This window comes from Pseudophryne corroboree, chromosome 11 (assembly GCF_028390025.1).
Source record: "Pseudophryne corroboree isolate aPseCor3 chromosome 11, aPseCor3.hap2, whole genome shotgun sequence".
In the NCBI taxonomy this organism is placed as follows: Eukaryota; Metazoa; Chordata; class Amphibia; order Anura; family Myobatrachidae; genus Pseudophryne; species Pseudophryne corroboree.
Genome location: NC_086454.1, coordinates 258,450,636 through 258,471,828, shown reverse-complemented (window position 1 = coordinate 258,471,828; position 21,193 = coordinate 258,450,636). Strand labels below are relative to the sequence as shown.

The following is a 21,193-nucleotide window of genomic DNA, read 5'->3' as shown; positions in this document are numbered from 1 at the left end:
GAAGGGGTATTTTTGTCAGGTACAGGTCTAAGTCCTCCGTGAAGCACGTCAGCTGAGTATCATAAACCTCTTTAAAGTATGAGAGGAACATCTGCGCAATGTCAGGGGTGTTATCTACCGTGGAGCCGTCCGGACCAGACATCTGCACTATCGTAGTCCCAGGTCGGTCATAGTGCACCAAATGGGCCAGTAAACTACCTGGTCTGTCCGCCTGCATATAGATATTAGTAGCCCTAAACAAAAGGGAGCGTGCATTTTTATCCGAAAGGTGAGCCAACCAGGCCTCCTGAGCTAACAGCCAACGAGCCTTTAGTGGCGAGGTGCCATAGCCAGATAGCGGGTCTCCAGATCCCTGCACTCAAATTCAAGCTGTCTCTTCGTCGCCCTACATGCCATCTTGCAGGCAGCAATTTTGCCAATCAATGTACCATGTAAATAAGCTTTGAATGTATCCCAAACTACCGGAGCCGGGGCCGAGCCCACATTATCCACAAAAACCCTTCCCACATGGACGTTAAATCCGGGCAGTCGTCCAGCTGGGCCAACCAAGACGGATGCAACCTCCAGTATGACTGTCCCCTCCGGCACTCCCCATCCAGAGACAGCATCGGGGGCGAGTGGTCAGACACCCCCCGTGCCTCGTAGTGAACATCCTTTATACTAGGTATGAGCTCGGGTGAGACCAGGGCCAGGTCGATTCTGATGAAGGAGCCGTACGTACTGGAGAAGCAGGAGTATTGCCAAAGCGTAGGATACCGAGCCCTCCAGACATCCACCCATTGCATACTATCTAGAAAATCCGCAAACTTAGATTTAGATGCAGTCGGGTCGCCCCCCGCCCCTGAATCCCGAGAAGACCTCCATCTGTCCAGAGAGAGATCCAACACATTATTAAAGTCCCCCAGACAAATGACAGGAGTATGAGGGGAAGAAGCAATAAATGAGGCGGCCTTCTGCAGGACATCATACGAGAATGGGGGAGGAACATATACAGACAATAGGAAGAAATTACGGGAGTTCAATTTACATTCTAGAAACACAAACCTACCATATGGGTCCGTATTTACCGTGATCAATTCAAACTGTACAGTCCTCTTTATCATGACCGACACCCCTCGGGAAGAGGAGGAGTGTGAGGAATGATTTGCCCAGGCCACCCAAGGCCTGCGGAGCGACAACAGTCTATTTCCCTCTAAATGAGTTTCGCTCAGGCAAATAATGTCCGGGCCATATTTCTTAATAATTTTAAATACTAGAGATCGCTTTACTTTATTATTAATGCCCCGGACATTCCACGCCAAGATTTTTAAGGGAGACATGTCGGCCAATGTACCAACCGGGACACATCACTCATAGATTCCATAAGGTGAAAAGGAAGTACCATTATCAACGCTATCCGTGCGTCTACCCACCCGTAGGGCGCTCCACCCCTGTAACCATATCGTCCGCAGGCCCCGGGTCCCCAGCCAAACCCCATGAAATAGCACTACATCACCTCACAGTTTGATAAACAAATATATAGAAACCAAGAAACTAAAAAAAGAAACAGAAAAATTACAGAGAAACAAATAGCAGCCCCATAACATCCCCCCTCCCCGTATACCTCCCCGAACTGTGGCATACACATATCCCTAACAGAGCTCTACCCCTGGAGATCCGAAAGCCTACAGCAATGCTATGCTCTGCATACAGATCCAAAACAACCCCAACACAAAAACCTATACGTATGTAACTCTACTCAGCAAAGTCCAGAGCAACTAAACAAGAGGAAGCTCCCCGGACTTATACTTGCATACTGCAGGCCCATGTAGGAGGGAGACCGGGTGTCAATCCGGAGCCAGCTGGCGGACACCTGGAGCATATCTGTCCAGCCAGGCAGCCGCCTCCCTCGGAGAGCTAAAGAACTTGGTTTCCCCATCCGCCACCACACGCAGCCTGGAGGGGAACAGCATCGAATAAGGGAGATTCAGGTCACGAAGACGTCGCTTGATGGGCAGAAACTGGGCCCGGTCCTTTTGGACGTCCGCTGCAAAATCAGGAAATACCGACACTCGGACCCCGTTCCGAAGCAGGGGGCCCTTCGCGCGTCCCAGGCGCAAGACAGAGTCCCGGTCTTTATAGTGCAAAAATTTGGCAATAAATGTTCGTGGCGGGGCGCCTGGGGGCAAAGGCTGGAAAGGTACCCGGTTAGCCCGCTCCACTGCAAACTGGGAGGTAAAGGATTCAGCGCCATACGCCTCTTTCAGCCAGGACTCCAGGAAATCCTCGGGATGTGCCCCCTCCTCCTTTTCAGGCAGGCCCACGAATCTCACATTGTTTCTGTGAAGTCGGCCCTCCATATCCAGGAGTTTAGTTTCCAGTGTCGAGACTTTTTGTGTAACCGCAGATACAGATCGCTGCAGAGGGCCGCTGAGGTCCTCCAGATTAGAGACCCACGTCTCGGTTTCGCCCACCCTCTCCCGGACTCGCTGGACGTCCTGGCGCAGCAATGATAGATCGCACTGCACCTTCTCTATTTTGTCCGACAGGCGTTGTTCGCTGGCCGCTATGGCCTCCAGGACCTGTTGAATGGAAGGAGCAAATGGCTGCACGTTCGCTCCTGAGTCGGCCCCGGTCGGGGGAGCCATTCTGGTAGAAGGGGAGGGCTTAGGAGGTGACTGCATCGGCTGGGTAACAGGCTGGCGGGCAAACTTCTCCAATTTAGCCGCAGCCGCGCTCTGGCCGCCCTTCACCATCGTATCAAGGCCCAAGCAGTGCTCAAAGTCCTAATATTCAGTGTCAGGGAGTGCAGCAGTGGATGATGAATGCAATATCAGCAGCACACCAGGGCACAGGACATCCAGCAATAATGCAGAAGGGGGACCAGAGGGATCCAGTGATATATATAGTGTAGGATACTAGCAGCGAAAGGCAGGGCAACGTGGTCCAGCTCAGTTCTTCCAGCCCTGTATTCCCTTCATATACACAGCTCCATGCAGTGAGGAGGGACACATGAAGCTGCAGTCAAGATGGCCACCGAGCCCACAGACTCTCCCCTCCTCTATCAAGCTCACTTATCTCAGGCACCAGGGGAGCAGGATTGGCCCGGTAAGGTATTCAGGGGGTGCAGGAGGGGGGCGCCGCTCACCTCAGGCGCTGTGGGAGGTACTTTTCCCTGCGGGTTCGCGTCTGCGTGCGCCCGCTGCAGCCCGGCGTAGCTCCGGAAATCGAAGCCGGGGATTCACTGGTGGCCTAGGCCCGAGATTCGGGCGGCAGCTGGCGCGAGCCGGGAACACTTGCAGGGGTCGTCCAGTGATGCCCGCCGCCTCCCCAGTGCTGTTAGATGGGATAGGAGCCGAAAAGCAGCCACAGAAAGAGCCCCAGGATGTTGTCAGGATTTATATCCAGGGAGCTCCACAATCCTGTTGCCTACTCTCTTGCCGCCGTGGCCACGTCCCGATGTCACCAAACAAATTTAATTTTAGCTATAATTTTAGTTCAAGCCCGAGCAAGTGAACTTTTCAAATTATGTGCAGCAGCTGCCCTAGTAGCAATTAAAATGTAGCTTAGGAGGTATTGGTCAGATGTAGGTACATCTTGGGGATTTTGATGCAAAAGAGCCAGGGCTGGAGATTCCTGAATAGGGACCAAAATAATTTTAGATGCCAAAGAGAATATCTCCCGTCAAAGTGGTTGCATTGTCAACAGTTCCACCAACAATACTTCAGTTGGAAAGGCCATATTTTATGAAGCTTAGTTGGGGTAAGATACAACCTGTTTAATTACTTAAAATGCATTTCCAAATGATTAGAACATTTCGAAAAACGATGTGCTGTAAGATATATTGACCCCCACTGGGTTGTAAATGTCACTATGAGGTCTATTTTCCATTGTATGTGGGTTTTAGTTTTATCCATTTGCTTTCCATTGCAAGTAAATATTGAAATCGAATAGCTCCTCTGGTATTTCCTGTCAACATTTTAGACACCAAGTGGGTTAGGGGAAAGTTCACAAAGTTCACAATGCTTCAGAAGATAGGAAAAAGGGAGCATAGACATATTACATAACATATCAGCTAATTTGAGGATGCGCAAGGATTTCCATACGAAAACCCATAGGTCGGGGATAAAACCGCTAAAGATAGAGTACGGGTGGGCAGTAGTAATGTTAGAAGATAATAATATATCATCCCACGGTTTGAGCGCATATAAGATAGCTCTTGGAGAATTGAGCGATAATGGACAACATTTTTAGGGTTCCATATGAGTTCCGATAGTGTCATATGTGGAAACAAGGCTTTCTATAAGTTGACCCAAGGTTTAACTGTGAGAGGTAGGGAACAGTTGCTCATTTGCGCTACCAAGCATATACATTTAAGTGAATATCACAGGAATACCATTTTGTTTGGCACCCTTCAAATTAGGTATACGACTTACTATGAGCAGTGCCGTAGAGAGCCACATCGGGCCCTGGTACTGGCATGGGGGTGTGGCCTAAAAGGGGGCATGTCCACACTTCCTGAAAATAATCAATATAGAAAAACAATAATTGCCGGGGGAGCCTTTCAAATCCAAGGGGGGGAAGGGCAACCGCTTCCTACCTTTTGGTGCCCTGTTAAGCTGGTTCCCCCTTCTCGGTTGGTGGCATCTTCCCAGTGACATGTAGGGAAGATGGTGCATGGTCACTAGAAAGCTAAGTTTCTCCACATGCCCAAAGATATCACTGGGAAGATGGTGCCGGTGGAAGGACCTGGGCCCGGGTAATAAGTATTCGCAAAACCCCCCAACCCTCTCCATGTCGGCGCCAGTGACCATGAGTTGCAGCAGTGGATACCAGACTACCAAAGCAATTCAGTATTGCTGCGGTGCGGGATTGCTGCTGGGAAAAGCAGCTGTCCCTTCGATCCTCACCACTGTTACTCTGTGCAGCTAATTAGTAGTGGCAGAAAAGGACACTGCTGGGTTTGACCTTGCAGTGTTGCTGCACATGCGTAAACTGGGCACAAAAATGGATGGAGGAACCCGAACGGCTCCTTCTTTGCAACTCTGACCTTCTTCCTATAGGAAGGTATGGGGCTCCGGGAGCTAGCCCCATCTGAAGGTGGATTATCGGGACTGTTATGTGTGCAAGAGATCAGTGTTATCTGCTGAATTACAGCAATGCTGAGTGAGTCCTTTAAAAACTACTGTTATACAACAGACCTATTCTGCTTGACAATTAGGTCCCTTTTTCCTCTGAACCATGGTGTACAATTTGTAAATTCCAATGTGTTTGTCACTTGTTGTAATGAACCTTATTTAATTACAAGACTACCAGGTTTGGTTTCATAGATACTTTGTTTAATATATGTTTCTCCTTTATCCACTAGGGGACACTGGAGTCTTATACAGTAGGGGTGTGAAGCTTGCAACCGGAGGTGTGGCACAATCTAAAAATTAGCATTGTCTGCACAGCCGGCTCCTCCCCCTTCACATCCCTCAGTTTGGAAAAATTGTGCCTAGGAGGTACAAGCACAAAAAGGAGCTCTTGCTCCATTACAGAAAATAACAAAACTCAGGCTGGGTCAACCTAATGAAAAGGGGGACAAAAGCCTTTAGATTAGAGTGGTGCCGGTGGAAGGACAATGGAGTGACAATGATCCCAGATAAAGGGATCTGCATCTCTCTAGGGAAAATTCGGAGCACAGAGTCAGCAGTTCCTCTAGGGTCAGTGAGTACTGGTTGTTCATATGGGTCTTAAATAGAGAAAATAGAGGAAGAGGCTACAGTAATAGCAAGACTCCTTCCATAGATCCCCACAACATGAGGATTAATAATATTGTTAAATGGGAGAGCAGTGGCCTAATGCTGGGGACTGGTAACAGCAAATGAACTGAAAGTCATGTTATAGTATCACCAGATGCTGATGGATCCTCAGTTCCGCTCTCCTCCTGTGACACCAAATAATAATATATACAGTGTGCACGCTGCTGCATCCAGGCTTTCTATAATAAGCCCTGGCAGGCTAGCAGCGCAGCTCCCCCCGTCGTAGACACAGCGCGGTCTCTCACTCTCCCTGGCCGGCTTCCACTCCCGCTGCATATCAGCTCCCCCGCCCACCCCCCCTTCCTTTACAGCGCTGAGGGAGACACAGTGCGGCTGCCGCTTAAACACACAGCGGGGTGCTTGGGAAGTACATCCCCGCCCGCCGCCCGCTCAAACGGTCTCTCGTCCCCTCCCGCCGCCAGTGGAGGACTGGGTGAGACGGCAAGGGGGATATGTCTGGGAAGCAAAATAGAAAGAGAGAGAAGACCTCTTGCTAGTAAATTGGGCTGAGGCAGCCGTAAAGGGGGCAGAGTGACCAGGGAACGCCTTTAGAGAATATATAGGTATATATATTAAATGTAATTAGCGCCCATTTTAAAACTGATTAGAGGCGCCAAAAGGGCTTTATAGGAGATATTACGCCCCCTTTAGATTAGTCAGGCTTCCAGGCCAGTCAGAGCAGAGGAAGGGGTTTTTATAATAGAGCACTACTCCCTCTACTGGAGATTTGTATATTAGGACTCTGACAATGGGGGTAATTCCAAGTTGATCGCAGCAGGAAATTTTTTAGTAGTTGGGCAAAACCATGTGCACTGCAGGGGGGGGGGGGGCAGATATAACATGTGCAGAGAGAGTTAGATTTGGGTGGGTTATTTTGTTTCTGTGCAGGGTAAATACTGGCTGCTTTATTTTTACACTGCATTTTAGATTGCAGATTGAACTCACCACACCCAAATCTATCTCTCTCTGCACATGTTGTATCTGCCCCCCTTCCCCCTGCAGTGCACATGGTTTTGCCCAACTGCTAAAAAATTTCCTGCTGCGATCAACTTGGAATTACCCCCAATGTCTATTCTTCAAACTCTCCAGACTCAGATGGCGAAGTACTTGGAAGCAACCTGATAAACTATTTCATGTCACCCATTGGGGAGAAGACAATGTCCCCTATGCCTAGCGTGACCGCCTTAAAGGATATGTCATGTCGCAAGGTAGACACTGCATTAAAATCAATTTTTGTAGCAGCATGTTGTCGCATGGGCTGGGCGTAAGAAAGTAGCCTGGAGGAAAATTCTCAGTTAGCGGAGCATATTCGAGAATCAGCGACTTATATGTGCCAGGCTTCAAAGGACGCTAGTAAAATAGTGTCCCGCATCTCGGTGTGGACTCCGATCCCAAGGATAGAGACTATTACATTTGGGGGTTAGATGTTGTTGGTCCTGAGTTAGACAAGTGGATTTTGCAGACAACTGCAGTGAAATCAACCTTTCTACCTTCTTCTTACTCGGGAGGTAGAGGTCATTCACAGTCGACACAGAAAGCAGGACAAACCTGCTGACAAACCCGTGGCATGACGGTCTCCCTGCTCACCTGGGGTCCCCCTTGGTGGGCGCAGAGTTGGAAGGTTTTCAGGACGCCTGGGCTAAAACCTCACCAAACGTCTAGGTCAACGAGATATTTCCCAGGGTTACAGGATACAGTTTTAAAAATGTCCACACAGTCTGTTTCTGTACAGCGCAAGGTCCTAGGTGCCCGTGGCGAGCAGGAGCATTACAGGCGGCAAATTCAAAGACTCTTGCATACAAAGGGTTATGTCACCAGTCCCGAATCCTTAAAGAGGAACGGGATTTTATTCAAATCTTTTGGTAGTGCAAAATACCTTCATTTGCCAATTTGGACCCCCCACCAAGCTTACTTAAGAGTTGCACGGGTGAAGGATCACTACCAATTCAGGGCCCTGCCATTCGGTCTCTCATCAGCCCTGAGAATCTTTACAAAGATCATACCAATAATGGTGACATCATTGAGACAGTTAGGGGTCACGATCATACCTTATCTAGACGATCTACTGATCAAGGCCTCATCTCAGGAACAGCTGATAAAGGATGCTCAGACATCTCATCAATTTTTCATTCAACATGGGTGGATTGTGAACTTCCAAACAATCCAACCTCATGCCAACTCAACGGATTAAATTCCTTGGTCTCATCTTGGACACGGTACAATTGAGAGTATTCCTACCAGAGAACAAGGTCCAGGACCCACAGAGGTTAGTGGCTCAGGTACTAAGGACACAGACAATTTCTCTACACCTCTGTAGGCAACTTCTCGGGAAGATAGTGGCGTCGTTCGAAGCTATCCAATACGGCAGACTTCATTCCCGACCATTCCAGATGAACCTCATTGCTCAGAGAGCAGGTTCGCACTGGCTTCTACATCGAAGAATCTGTCTTCCACCACGCATATGAACCTCTTTGAATTGGTGGTCGTTGCACAAGAATCTCGCAGCAGGCAAGAGATTCGGCATTTGGGATTGGAGGATCCTGACAACGGACGCCAGTCTCAGAGGTTGGGGTGCCGTCCTAGAGGAACAAATTCCTCACGGTTTGCAGATTCAGGATGGAGTAAATCCAGTCAGCTATTTCAGGTTTGGAACAAGGAGAGTTCATGGTATCCATTGACATAAAAGTTGGAGGTTACAGGAGAGCAGCCTACTCATAAACATTCTCGAACTGAGAGCAGTTTACAATGCGCTTTTCATAGCCGAAGACCTAGTCATGGGTCAACACTTAAAGATACAGTCGGACAATGTCACAACGACGGCTTACATAAACCATCAAGGAGGAACAAAGAGCAGGATGGCGTTAAGGGTAGCCACAAAGATCTTGTTGTGGGCAGAAAGGCGAAACATCCTCTCGGCAGTGTTCATTCCAGGTGTGGAGAACTGGGAAGCAGATTATCTCGGTCGCCAGGACATGCAGACGGGAGAGTGGTGCCTACATCCACAGATTTTTGACATGGTGGTGAGGAGATGGGGCCTACCTCAAGTGGACCTAATGGCGTCTCGGCACAACCATCAGCTACCCAGATATGTGTCCAGGACAAGAGATCCAGCAGCAGAAGGAGTGGACGCATTAACACTTCCTTGGTGTTAGAGAAGGGTTTACATTTTTCCACCTTTCCCACTCATACCGAGAGTTTTAAAAAGAGGTGAAACAAGAATAAGTGTGGGCGATTCTAATAGCACCAGATTGGCTCCCCAAGAGTTGGTACTCAGACTTGCAGGAGTTCCTAGCGGAAGATCCTTAGCAGTTACCTCTGAGAGAGGACCTGCTATCTCAGGGACCGTTCCTATACTGAACAAGCTGCACTTAACGGCGTGGCTATTGAAACCCGGATATTAAGAAACAGAGGGATACCGAGAACGGCTATTCCTATGATGATTGCTGTTAGGAAGCCGGTTACAGCCATGCACTACTACAGAATTTGGAAGAAGTACATGGACTGGTGTCAGGAACGTGGCTGGACTTCAACGAACTTCCACTTACCAAACTTCTACTTTTTCTTCAAGCTGGTCTAGATGGAGGACTAAGACTAGGTTCTTTGAAGGTTCAGGTTTCGGCTCTCTCCATACTATTTCAACAGCGGTTAGCATCCTTACAGGAGGTTCAAACCTTTTTACAGGGGGTTCTGAGGATACAACCTCCTTTCTGTCCTCCCACTACGCCGTGGGACTTAAATTTGGTGTTGGAGTTTTTCAGATCACCAACTTTTGAGCCGTTGGAAAGAACAGACCTGAAATATCTCTCTTTGAAGGTCACGTTATTACTTGCCTTGGCTTCGGCCAGAAGAGTTTCTGAGTTTGGAGCCTTATCATGTTAGAGTCCTTTTTTTAAAATTTTCCATGAGGATAGGGCAGAACTCCGTACAAGAGCAGATTTCCTTCCTAAGGTCGTTTCAGGGTTTCACGTAAACCAGCCGATTGTAGTCCCATCTTTTCACGGATTCGCAGATGGGGACATGTCTTTGGATGTTGTCCGAGCTTTACGAATATACGTACAAGTTACGTTGTCCTTCAGAAAGTCGGACCATTTGTTTGTTCTCTAGGATGGTCCAAAGAAGGTTTGGCCAGCATCTAAGCAGTCTTTGTCTAGATGGATTAGACTTGCCATTCGACAAGCTTATATTTCCTGTGGTAACCAGGTTCCGGGTCTGACTGGTGCTCATACCACCAGATCGGTGGGTGCCTCATGGGCGGCTGCCAGAGGTGCTTCCACTACTCAACTTTGCAGAGCGGCGACGTGGTCCTCAGCCCACACGTTCGCGAAATTTTACAAGTTTGATACCTTTGCGTCCGGAGACTCTAAGTTCGGTTCGGTTCCTCACCATGTGCTATCGTATCATGTCCTGTTCTCTCAGTCAAATTTTCCAAACTGAGGGATGAGGGATGTGAAGGGGGAGGAGCCGGCTGTGCAGACAATGCAAATTTTTAGATTGTGCCACATCTCCGGTTCCAAACTTCACACCCCTACCTGTATAAGACTCCAGTGTCCCCTAGAGGATTCAGAGAAATGGATTTATCGGTAAGTACCAAAATCCTCCTTTTAGTAATCAAGCATATCCTGTAGTCTGTGGTTTAATTGTTGTTATTTATCTTTGCCTCTGCAGAATGAGAAGTATTACCAGGGTATCTGTGCAGCTGTGAAGAGGGTCAAACAAAGAGGGGACGAGGCCATTGTTTTAGACATTGGAACAGGGACTGGGCTCCTGTCTATGATGGCTGTCACAGCTGGAGCAGACTATTGCTATGCCATTGAGGTGAACATCCTTCCTCATTCATATATTGCTCCCTGTTACCGGAATATGCTTTTCTGCAGTGTATTTTGTTATCTCTGTCTTGGGAAAGGGAATTCCCATTTGCCAACTTGTGTCACATGGTCATTGCAAGATCATGTGATATAACTGGAAATATTCAAGTTCATTCGCAATCCTGACAAATGACTTACATGTTCTTATTTTGGCAGGTTTTCAAGCCAATGGCAGATGCAGCAGTAAGAATAGTGCAGGCCAATAGCTTCAGCGACAAGATCAAAGTAATTAACAAGCATTCAACTGAGGTGACAGTGGGACCAGGTGAGACCAATGCAGATATTTCATCTCTCATGTAAATGACCACTAAACCCCAAACATTTACATTTTCATATATAAACCCTGACAAGTGTAAACCTCTCCACTCAATAGTCAACTGAAACTCCTCCCACATAGTTAGGACAATGTCCAAATGATTTCTGATACAGTGAAAAGAATTTAACTTGAGTTACTGTTACATCACCAACCCTGCCCCCGATATGAATTAGTCAATACACCCTGTGCATTTCTGCATAGCAAGTTAACCAAGCTGTCAGTCACTCTGTGCCTGCTATGTTAGAGCAACCCTTTTGTCCTAACATGGGCTCCTGCTGGATAGTATAAGAGAGCATGTTGGACTTATTTACGTAACTGTAAACACTCCAGTTACTTTATATATCCTATTCTATTAGATGCTATCTAGGGTCAGCTGTGCTGGTCAATGTGTGTTCACATACACACATTGTTATAACACTAAAGCCCCATATGCACTAGACGAGAAAGTAAAAGTTCTCGCTCAGAAGGACCAATCTGAGCAAGATCTTTTACAATCTCGTCCAGTGTGTACACTCAATGTCGTTAACGACCCCCTCCCTAATCTGATCATGTACAGACGAGGGAGGTCCTTGTTAGTGACAGCTACAGCATGGGCGTCGTTACCCCCACCGTCACTCACTTCCCCGCTGGCATCGGCAAGTGTGTATACACTTGCTGATGCCGGCACCCCGACAGGTCCCTGCTGCCGATGCCAATATCGATGTCGGCGGGAACTCGTTTATTGTGTATGGGGCTTTAGTGTTTAAAAATTAACAGCTGAACAACACCCGCAAACAGGTATTTGAATGTTTAACTTTAACAATTGCAACTCAATTACGCTCTAGGTCTAAATAATTTTATAATAATAGTTTTATTTTAAACACACCATGTACCACAAACTACTTTTCTTCATTGCACTTCATGGTATTTTCTCCAAAAAATTACATGCTTCATTCTCCCTGCAACTCACCCTCTGTACACATTGCTGCCTCAGTTATCCACTCCCCTCTTATTAACACTCATGACCTTTTTACGTCTCGATATACATTGACAATAACATCCACAACCTGTCCCCATAAAAAACCTACACAAACCTCCTACAAGTATATTTTTTAGCTGGTCACATTTTACCAAATCCTGGCCCCAACCACTCGCCCCACTCACATTCACCTGATTCGCAGCAATATAGAAATCCAGCCAACCTCATAAATGTCATATGTCTCCCATCACCCTCCAGATAATGTGCCTTATGGAATGCATGCTCTGTTTACAACAAATTAACATCCATCCATGACCTCTTCATATCTAACAACTTCAACCTACTGGCTATAACAGAAACATGGCTCACACAATCAGATACTGCCTCCCCTGCAACACTGTCACATGGTGGTCTCCACTACACACACACACCTCCAGGCCTGGTAACAGTAAAGGAGGTGAGGTTGGAGTATTACTATTCTAGTCTTTCACATACAAAGTTCTAACACAGGTCCCATCACTCACATTCACATAATTGGAAGCACATTCTATTAGGATATACTCTCCTTAATCTTTACGTCTTGCAGCTATCGCTCACTTGGGCAACCCAACCAATTTATGGAAGATTTTTCTGCCTGTCTCCCCCACTTCCTATCCTCTGACATCTGCCTGATTTCAATATCGCCATTCATAGTTCGAAATCTGCTGCTCATGCCTCCAAACTACCCTCTCTAACCTCCTCTCACTGCTTCTTCCAATGGACTGACGTCTCTACTCAACAGGATGGCAATTGCTTGATCTTGTATTCACCAGACTATGCTCAGTATCTGAATTCAATAACACTCCACTCTGTTATAACACACCCTTCCCTCTCTCAGATCACAACTTTATCACCTGCATGCTCTCCTCCATTACTTCAAACTCAATCTCACTGAAGTCCTCCAATCCTCCTCAAACCCGCAGAAATATTAACACAATTAATTTTCAAGAACTTTCCACCTCTTTCCAACAACTGCTCTCACCAATTTCTGCATTCACTTCTCCTGAGACGACTGAATCACACCTGAAGCATAAATAGCCCTTGATGAAGTTGCTTCAGCTACCAGTCACACTCCACGTAGGCCTATATGTCAACAGTGGCACTCTAAATTAACAAGACACCTACCAAAACTCTTATGTATGTGACTTCCTCACATATAAGACTATCAACCACTCCTATCGTAATGCCCTGGACACTGTCAAACAAACATATTTCCAAATTCTCATCTCTGCTCAAGCCTCTAACACCAAGCAACGTTTTGTTTTTTTAAACATTGCTCTGTATTGAAAATTTTTCACAAATAAATGGGGTACAGAAGGAAGAAAAAGAGAAAAAACAATTAGGGAGCCAGGTACACTGTGTACAATAAATAATAACTTACAGTTATAAGAATTATAGTATAATAAAGATTATTTCAAATCCTAAACAGGAGAATGTAGCAGGTCAGTCGGTGAACTATATATGGTTGAGTGGCCCATCTGTTGTCTATAAAGGTTCCAGCGGGTGTAGTATGGCTGACCGGCAGTCAGGAGACCGCTGGTCAGCTTACTGACGCCGGGATCCCGGCAGCATACCGACGCCGGGATCCCAGCGGGGAGGGGCGAGTGCAGCAAGCCCCTTGCGGGCTCGCTGCGCTCGCCACGCTGCAGGCTCAGTGGCGTCCTGCGGTCGCCACAGGTTCTATTCCCACTCTATGAGTGTCGTGGACACCCACGAGTGGAAATAGTCCCTGTTGGTCGGCATGCCGACCATCGGGATAGTGAGGAGTCGGGATGGTGGAGGAGGTCATGTGACTGTCGGTCTCCCGACCACCACCCGTTCCAGCCATACCACTTCATATAGATAGAGGACGGGGAAGAGGAATATTTGGCCCCATCCGTTTCAAACATATAGTGTTTATGTATCTTATTTTGAATAACTAACAAACAAGGGATTGCCTCTGTTTTCCAAAGCTGAGCAATCGCAGCCTTGGTCGCAATCAAGATATGTCCCATAACATATTTATCCCCAACAGACAACTGACCTAGGTAGAGATGAAATAATGCTATGGCGGGGTCCACAGGAATATCTCCAAGGATCTTGCTCATCATTTGAAACACCTCTCTCCATAGTGATTGTAACTGTGGGCAAGCCCAGAAAATGTGATAAATATTGCCTACCCCCCCCCACATTTCCTCCAACAAAATTTGGACATAGAAAGCCAAATTGTATGATGTCTCTTCAGAGTAAAGTACGCTCTCTGCAGCAATTTGAAATACCGTATATACTCGAGTATACGCCGACTTTTTCAGCACCTTTTTTTTGTGATGAAAAAGCCACTTCTGCTTATACTCGAGTGAGTATTTAGGAGGGACACGGAGGGCACAGCGCGCGGCTCTCCTGTGTCCCTCCTGCGTCTCCGGCGGCAGTGGCGTGTGTGTGTTAAAGGAAGTGCACGAACCGGCACTGCCGCCGGAGACGCAGGAGGGACACAGGAGAGCCGCGCGCTGTGCCCTCCGTGTCCCTCCTTCAGAAGACAGCGCAGGAGCGACGGAGGGTAAGTAACAAACTGGCACTGTGGGGCATATCTGGCACTGTGGGGCATATCTGGCAGCATGAGTGCATATCTGGCACATCTGGCACTGTGGGGCATATCTGGCAGCATGAGGGCATATCTGGCACATCTGGCACTGTGGGGCATATCTGGCAGCATGAGGGCATATCTGGCACATCTGGCACTGTGGGGCATAGCTGAAAGCATGAGGGCATATCTGGCACTGTGGGGCATATCTGGCACATCTGGCATTGTGGGGCATATCTGGCAGCATGAGGGCGTATCTGGCACTGTAGGGCGTATCTGGCACTGTGGGGCATATCTGGCAGCATGAGGGCATATCTGGCACATCTGGCATTGTGGGGCATATCTGGCAGCATGAGCGCATATCTGGCACTGTGGGGCATATCTGGCAGCATGAGGGCATATCTGGCATTGTGGGGCATATCTGGCAGCATGAGCGCATATCTGGCACTGTGGGGCATATCTGGCAGCATGAGGGCATATCTGGCACTGTGGGGGCATATCTGGCAGTATGAGGAATATCTGGCGCTATGAGGGCTGTGTACGGCTAGAGCTGCATTTCCCACCCTAGGCTTATACTCGAGTCAATAAGTTTTCCCAGGTTTTTGTGGTAAAATTAGGTGCCTCGGCTTATATTCGGGTCGACTTATACTCAAGTATATACGGTACATTTCTGAGTGATTAATGCATTTGGACAGTTTAAAATAAGAATTTACTTACCGATAATTCTATTTCTCGGAGTCCGTAGTGGATGCTGGGGTTCCTGAAAGGACCATGGGGAATAGCGGCTCCGCAGGAGACAGGGCACAAAAAGTAAAGCTTTAGGATCAGGTGGTGTGCACTGGCTCCTCCCCCTATGACCCTCCTCCAAGCCAGTTAGGTACTGTGCCCGGACGAGCGTACACAATAAGGGAGGAATTATGAATCCCGGGTAAGACTCATACCAGCCACACCAATCACACCGTACAACTTGTGATCTAAACCCAGTTAACAGTATGATAACAGCGGAGCCTCTGAAAAGATGGCTCACAACAATAATAACCCGATTTTCGTAACTATGTACAAGTATTGCAGATAATCCGCACTTGGGATGGGCGCCCAGCATCCACTACGGACTCCGAGAAATAGAATTATCGGTAAGTAAATTCTTATTTTCTCTATCGTCCTAGTGGATGCTGGGGTTCCTGAAAGGACCATGGGGATTATACCAAAGCTCCCAAACGGGCGGGAGAGTGCGGATGACTCTGCAGCACCGAATGAGAGAACTCCAGGTCCTCTTTTGCCAGGATATCAAATTTGTAGAATTTTACAAACGTGTTCTCCCCTGACCACGTAGCTGCTCGGCAGAGTTGTAATGCCGAGACCTCTCGGGCAGCCGCCCAAGATGAGCCCACCTTCCTTGTGGAATGTGCCTTAACCGATTTAGACTGTGGAAGGCCTGCCTCAGAATGTGCAAGTTGAATTGTGTTACAAATCCAACGAGCAATCGCCTGCTTAGAAGCAGGCGCACCCAACTTGTTGGGTGCATACAGTATAAACAGCGAGTCAGATTTTCTGACTCCAGCTGTCCTGGAACATATTTTCAGGGCCCTGACAACTCCTAGCAACTTGGAGTCCTCCAAGTCCCTAGTAGGTGCAAGGCACCACAATAAGCTGGTTCAGGTGAAACACTGACACCACCTTAGGGAGAGAACTGGGGACGAGTCCGCAGCTCTGCCCTGTCCGAATGGACAAACAGATATGGGCTTTTTTGAGAAAAAACCACCAATTTGACACTCGCCTGGTCCAGGCCAGGGCCAAGAGCATGGTCACTTTTTATGTGAGATGCTTCAAATCCACATATTTGACTGGTTTTAAACCAATGTGATTTGAGGAATCCCAGAACTACGTTGAGATCCCACAGTGCCACTGGAGGCACAAAAAAGGGGTTTGTATATGCAATACTCCCTTGACAAACTTCTGGACTTCAGGAACTGAAGCCAATTCTTTCTGGAAGAAAATTTACAGGGCCGAATTTGAACCTTAATGGACCCCAATTTGAGGCCCATAGACACTCCTGTTTGCAGGAAATGCAGGAAACGACCGAGTTGAAATTTCTTTGTGGGGCCTTCCTGGCCTCACACCACGCAACATATTTTCGCCACACGTGGTGATAATGTTGTGCGGTCACCTCCTTTCTGGCTTTGACCAGGGTAGGAATGACCTCTTCCGGAATGCCTTTTTTCCCTTAGGATCCGGCTTTCCATCGCCATGCCGACAAACGCAGCTGCGGTAAGTCTTGGAACAGACATGGTACTTGCTGAAGCAAGTCCCTTCTTAGCGGCAGAGGCCATAAGACCTCTGTAAGCATCTCTTGAAGTTCCGGGTACCAAGTCCTTCTTGGCCAATCCGGAGCCATGAGTATAGTTCTTACTCCTCTACGTCTTATAATTCTCAGCACCTTAGGTATGAGAAGCAGAGGAGGGAACACATACACCGACTGGTACACCCACGGTGTTACCAGAACGTCCACATCTATTGCCTGAGGGTCTCTTGACCTGGCGCAATACCTGTCCCGTTTTTTGTTCAGACGGGACGCCATCATGTCCACCTTTGGTATTTCCCAACGGTTTACAATCATGTGGAAAAAACTTCTCAATGAAGTTTCCACTCTCCCGGGTGGAGGTCGTGCTGAGGAAGTCTGCTTCCCAGTTTCCATTCCCGGGATGAAAAACTGCTGACAGTGTTATCACATGATTTTCCGCCCAGCGAAAAGTCCTTGCAGTTTCTGCCATTGCCCTCCTGCTTCTTGTGTCGCCCTGTCTGTTTACGTGGGCGACTGCCGTGATGTTTTTCCCACTGGATCAATACCGGCTGACCTTGAAGCAGAGGTCTTGCTAAGCTTAGAGCATTATAAATTTACCCTTAGCTCCAGTATATTTATGTGGAGAAAAGTCTCCATACTTGATCACACTCCCTGGAAATTTTTTCCTTGTGTGACTGCTCCCCAGCCTCTCAGGCTGGGCTCCGTGGTTACCAGCATCCAATCCTGAATGCCGAATCTGCTGCCCTCTAGAAGATGAGCACTCTATAACCACCACAGGAGAGACACCCTTGTCCTTGGATATTGGGTTATCCGCTGATGCATCTGAAGATGCGATCCGGACCATTTGTCCAGCAGATCCCACTGAAAAGTTCTTACGTGAAATCTGCCGAATGGAATTGCTTCGTAGGAAGCCACCATTTTTACCAGGACCCTTGTGCAATGATGCACTGTTTTTAGGAGGTTCCTGACTTGCTCGGATAACTCCCTGGCTTTCTCTTCCGGGAGAAACACCTTTTTCTGGGTGTCCAGAATCATCCCTAGGCACAGCAGACGTGTCGTCGGGATCAGCTGCGATTTTGGAATATTTAGAATCCACCCGTGCTGATTGTAGCAGTATCCGAGATAGTGCTAATCCGACCTCCAACTGTTCCCTGGACTATGCCCCTATCAGGAGATCGTCCAAGTAAGGGATAATTAAGACGCCTTTTCTTCGAAGAAGAATCATCAATTCGGCCATTACCTTGGTAAAGACCCCAGGGTGCCGTGGACAATCCAAACGGCAGCGTCTGAAACTGATAGTGACAGTTCTGCACCACGAACCTGAGGTACCCTTAGTGAGAAGGGCAAATTTGGGACATAGAGGTAAGCATCCCTGATGTCCCGGGACACTATATAGTCCCCTTATTCCTGGTTCGTTATCACTGCTCTGAGTGACTTCATCTTAATTTGAACCTTTGTAAGTGTTCAAAAACAAATTTTTAGAATAAGTCTCACCTAGCCTTCTGGCTTCAGTACCACAATATAGTGTGGAATAATACCCCTTTTCTGTAGTAGGAGGGGTAATTTAATTATCACCTGCTGGGAATACAGCTTGTGAATTTTTTTCCCATACTACCTCCTTGTCGGAGGGAGACTTGGTAAAGCAGACTTCAGGAGCCTGCGAAGGGGAAACGTCTCGACATTCCCATCTGTACCCCCGGGATACTACTTGTAGGATCCAGGGATCCTGTACGGTCTCAGCGCCATGCTGAGAACTTGTCAGACGCGGTGGAACGCTTCTGTTCCTGGGAATGGGCTGCCTGCTGCAGTCTTCTTCCCTTTCCTCTATCCCTGGGCAGATATGATCTTATAGGGACGAGAGGACTGAGGCTGAAAAGACGGTGTCTTTTTCTGCAGATATGTGACTTAGGGTAAAAAAACGGTGGACCGACCCCAAACAAGTCCTCTTCCTGTATACGGCCATACTGTGCCGTTTGGAATCTGCATCACCTGACCACTGTCGTGTCCATAACATCTTCTGGCAGTTATGGACATCGCGTTTATTCATGATGCCAGAGTGCAAATATCCCTCTGTGCATCTCGCATATATAGAAATGCTCTATAGTCAATAAAATACTGTCCCTGTCAAGGGTATCAATATTTTTAGTCAGGGAATCCGACCAAGCCACCCTAGCTCTGCACATCCAGGCTGAGGCGATCGCTGGCCGCAGTATAACACCAGTATGTGTGTATATACTTTTTATTATATTTTCCAGCCTTGTCAGCTGGTCCTTGAGGACGGCCCTATCTATAGACGGTACCGCCACTTGTTTTGATAAGCGTGTGAGCGCCTTATCCACCTTAAAGGGTGTTTCCCAACGCGCCCTAACTTCTGGCGGGAAAGGGTATACCGCCCATATTTTCTATCGGGGGGAACCCACGCATCATCACACACTTCATTTAATTTATCTGATTCAGGAAAAACTATGGTAGTTTTTTCACATCCCACATAATACCCTCTTTTGTGGTACTTGTAGTATCAGAAATACGTAACACCTCCTTCATTGCCTTTAACGTGTGGCCCTAATAAGGAATACGTTTGTTTATTCACCGTCGACACTGGATTCAGTGTCCCTGTCTGTGTCTGTGTCGACCGACTAAAGTAAACGGGCGTTTTTTAAAAACCCTTGACGGTGTTTTTGAGACGTCTGGACCGTACTAATTGTTTGTCGGCCGTCTCATGTCGTCAACCGACCTTGCAGCGTGTTGACATTATCACGTAATTTCCTAAATAAGCCATCCATTCCGGTGTCGACTCCCTAGAGAGTGACATCACCATTACAGGCAATTGCTCCGCCTCCTCACCAACATCGTCCTCCTACCTGTCGACACACACGTACCGACACACAGCACACACACAGGGAATGCTCTGATAGAGGACAGGACCCACTAGCCCTTTGGAGAGACAGAGGGAGAGTTTGCCAGCACACACCAAAAACGCTATAATTATATAGGGACAACCTTATATAAGTGTTTTCCCTTATAGCATCTTAATATATATATATATAAGCATATCACCAAATTAGTGCCCCCCCTCTCTGTTTTAACCCTGTTTCTGTAGTGCAGTGCAGGGGAGAGCCTGGGAGCCTTCCCTCCAGCCTTTCTGTGAGGGAAAATGGCGCTGTGTGCTGAGGAGATAGGCCCCGCCCCTTTTTCGGCGGCCTCGTCTCCCGCTCTTAACGGATTCTGGCAGGGGTTAAATATCTCCATATAGCCTCCGGAGGCTATATGTGAGGTATTTTTAGCCAAAATAGGTATTCATTTGCCTCCCAGGGCGCCCCCCTCCCAGCGCCCTGCACCCTCAGTGACTGCCGTGTGAAGTGTGCTGAGAGGAAAATGGCGCACAGCTGCAGTGCTGTGCGCTACCTTTAGAAGACTGAGGAGTCTTCTGCCGCCGATTCTGGACCTCTTCTTACTTCAGCATCTGCAAGGGGGCCGGCGGCAAGGCTCCGGTGACCATCCAGGCTGTACCTGTGATCGTCCCTCTGGAGCTGATGTCCAGTAGCCAAGAAGCCAATCCATCCTGCACGCAGGTGAGTTCACTTCTTCTCCCCTAAGTCCCTCGTTGCAGTGATCCTGTTGCCAGCAGGACTCACTGTAAAGTAAAAAACCTAAGCTAAACTTTCTCTAAGCAGCTCTTTAGGAGAGCCACCTAGAATTGCACCCTTCTCGGCCGGGCACAAAATCTAACTGGCTTGGAGGAGGGTCATAGGGGGAGGAGCCAGTGCACACCACCTGATCCTAAAGCTTTACTTTTTGTGCCCTGTCTCCTGCGGAGCCGCTATTCCCCATGGTCCTTTCAGGAACCCCAGCATCCACTAGGACGATAGAGAAAACAAGAACCAAAGATTGAATCCCACTCTTCCTCAGTGAAAGATCTCGCTAAGTCCCTCTCCCACTTGATCTGACACTTTATATTACCTTTTTTGTTAATTTGAATTTGTACCACCAAGAAATTCCTCCTTTGTGAGAAGGCGAAACAAGTTTGGCATTGACAAATGCAGGGAACACTGGTTTCGTATGGGTTTTAAACAGAAAAGTTTGAAACCAACTTCGTATTTGTAAAAATTTAAAGACGTCCTGTTTCTGAATATTATGCTGACTTTGCAGCTGAGAAAAAGATATTAAACTGTCTCCAATAAATAGATCCCCTATAGTGTTAAGCCCGCTACTTATCCAAGTATCCAGTACTAAATTCTGAATTAGTAACATTAAGGCATGTAATGATAGAAAAGGGGACGGTAGAGATGCCTCTTCGCAAGCCAAGAGTAATTTATGCCATACAACTATGGTGTTCTTGATCGAGGTACAAGAACCCACCCATTTATTGG

General features: G+C 47.6%; 1 protein-coding gene across 3 annotated transcripts in view; it reads left to right on the top strand.

The window, feature by feature from the left end:
- The window catches only part of PRMT7 (protein arginine methyltransferase 7), a 168,737-nt gene that overhangs the window by 21,238 nt on the left and 126,306 nt on the right, over nucleotides 1–21,193 (top strand). For all 3 annotated transcript variants that reach the window (XM_063945355.1, XM_063945356.1, XM_063945357.1), the window contains exons 4-5: nucleotides 10,449–10,598; nucleotides 10,805–10,913. In XM_063945355.1, coding sequence (XP_063801425.1) covers nucleotides 10,449–10,598; nucleotides 10,805–10,913 — 259 coding nt within the window. The remainder of the gene's footprint in view (nucleotides 1–10,448; nucleotides 10,599–10,804; nucleotides 10,914–21,193) is intronic.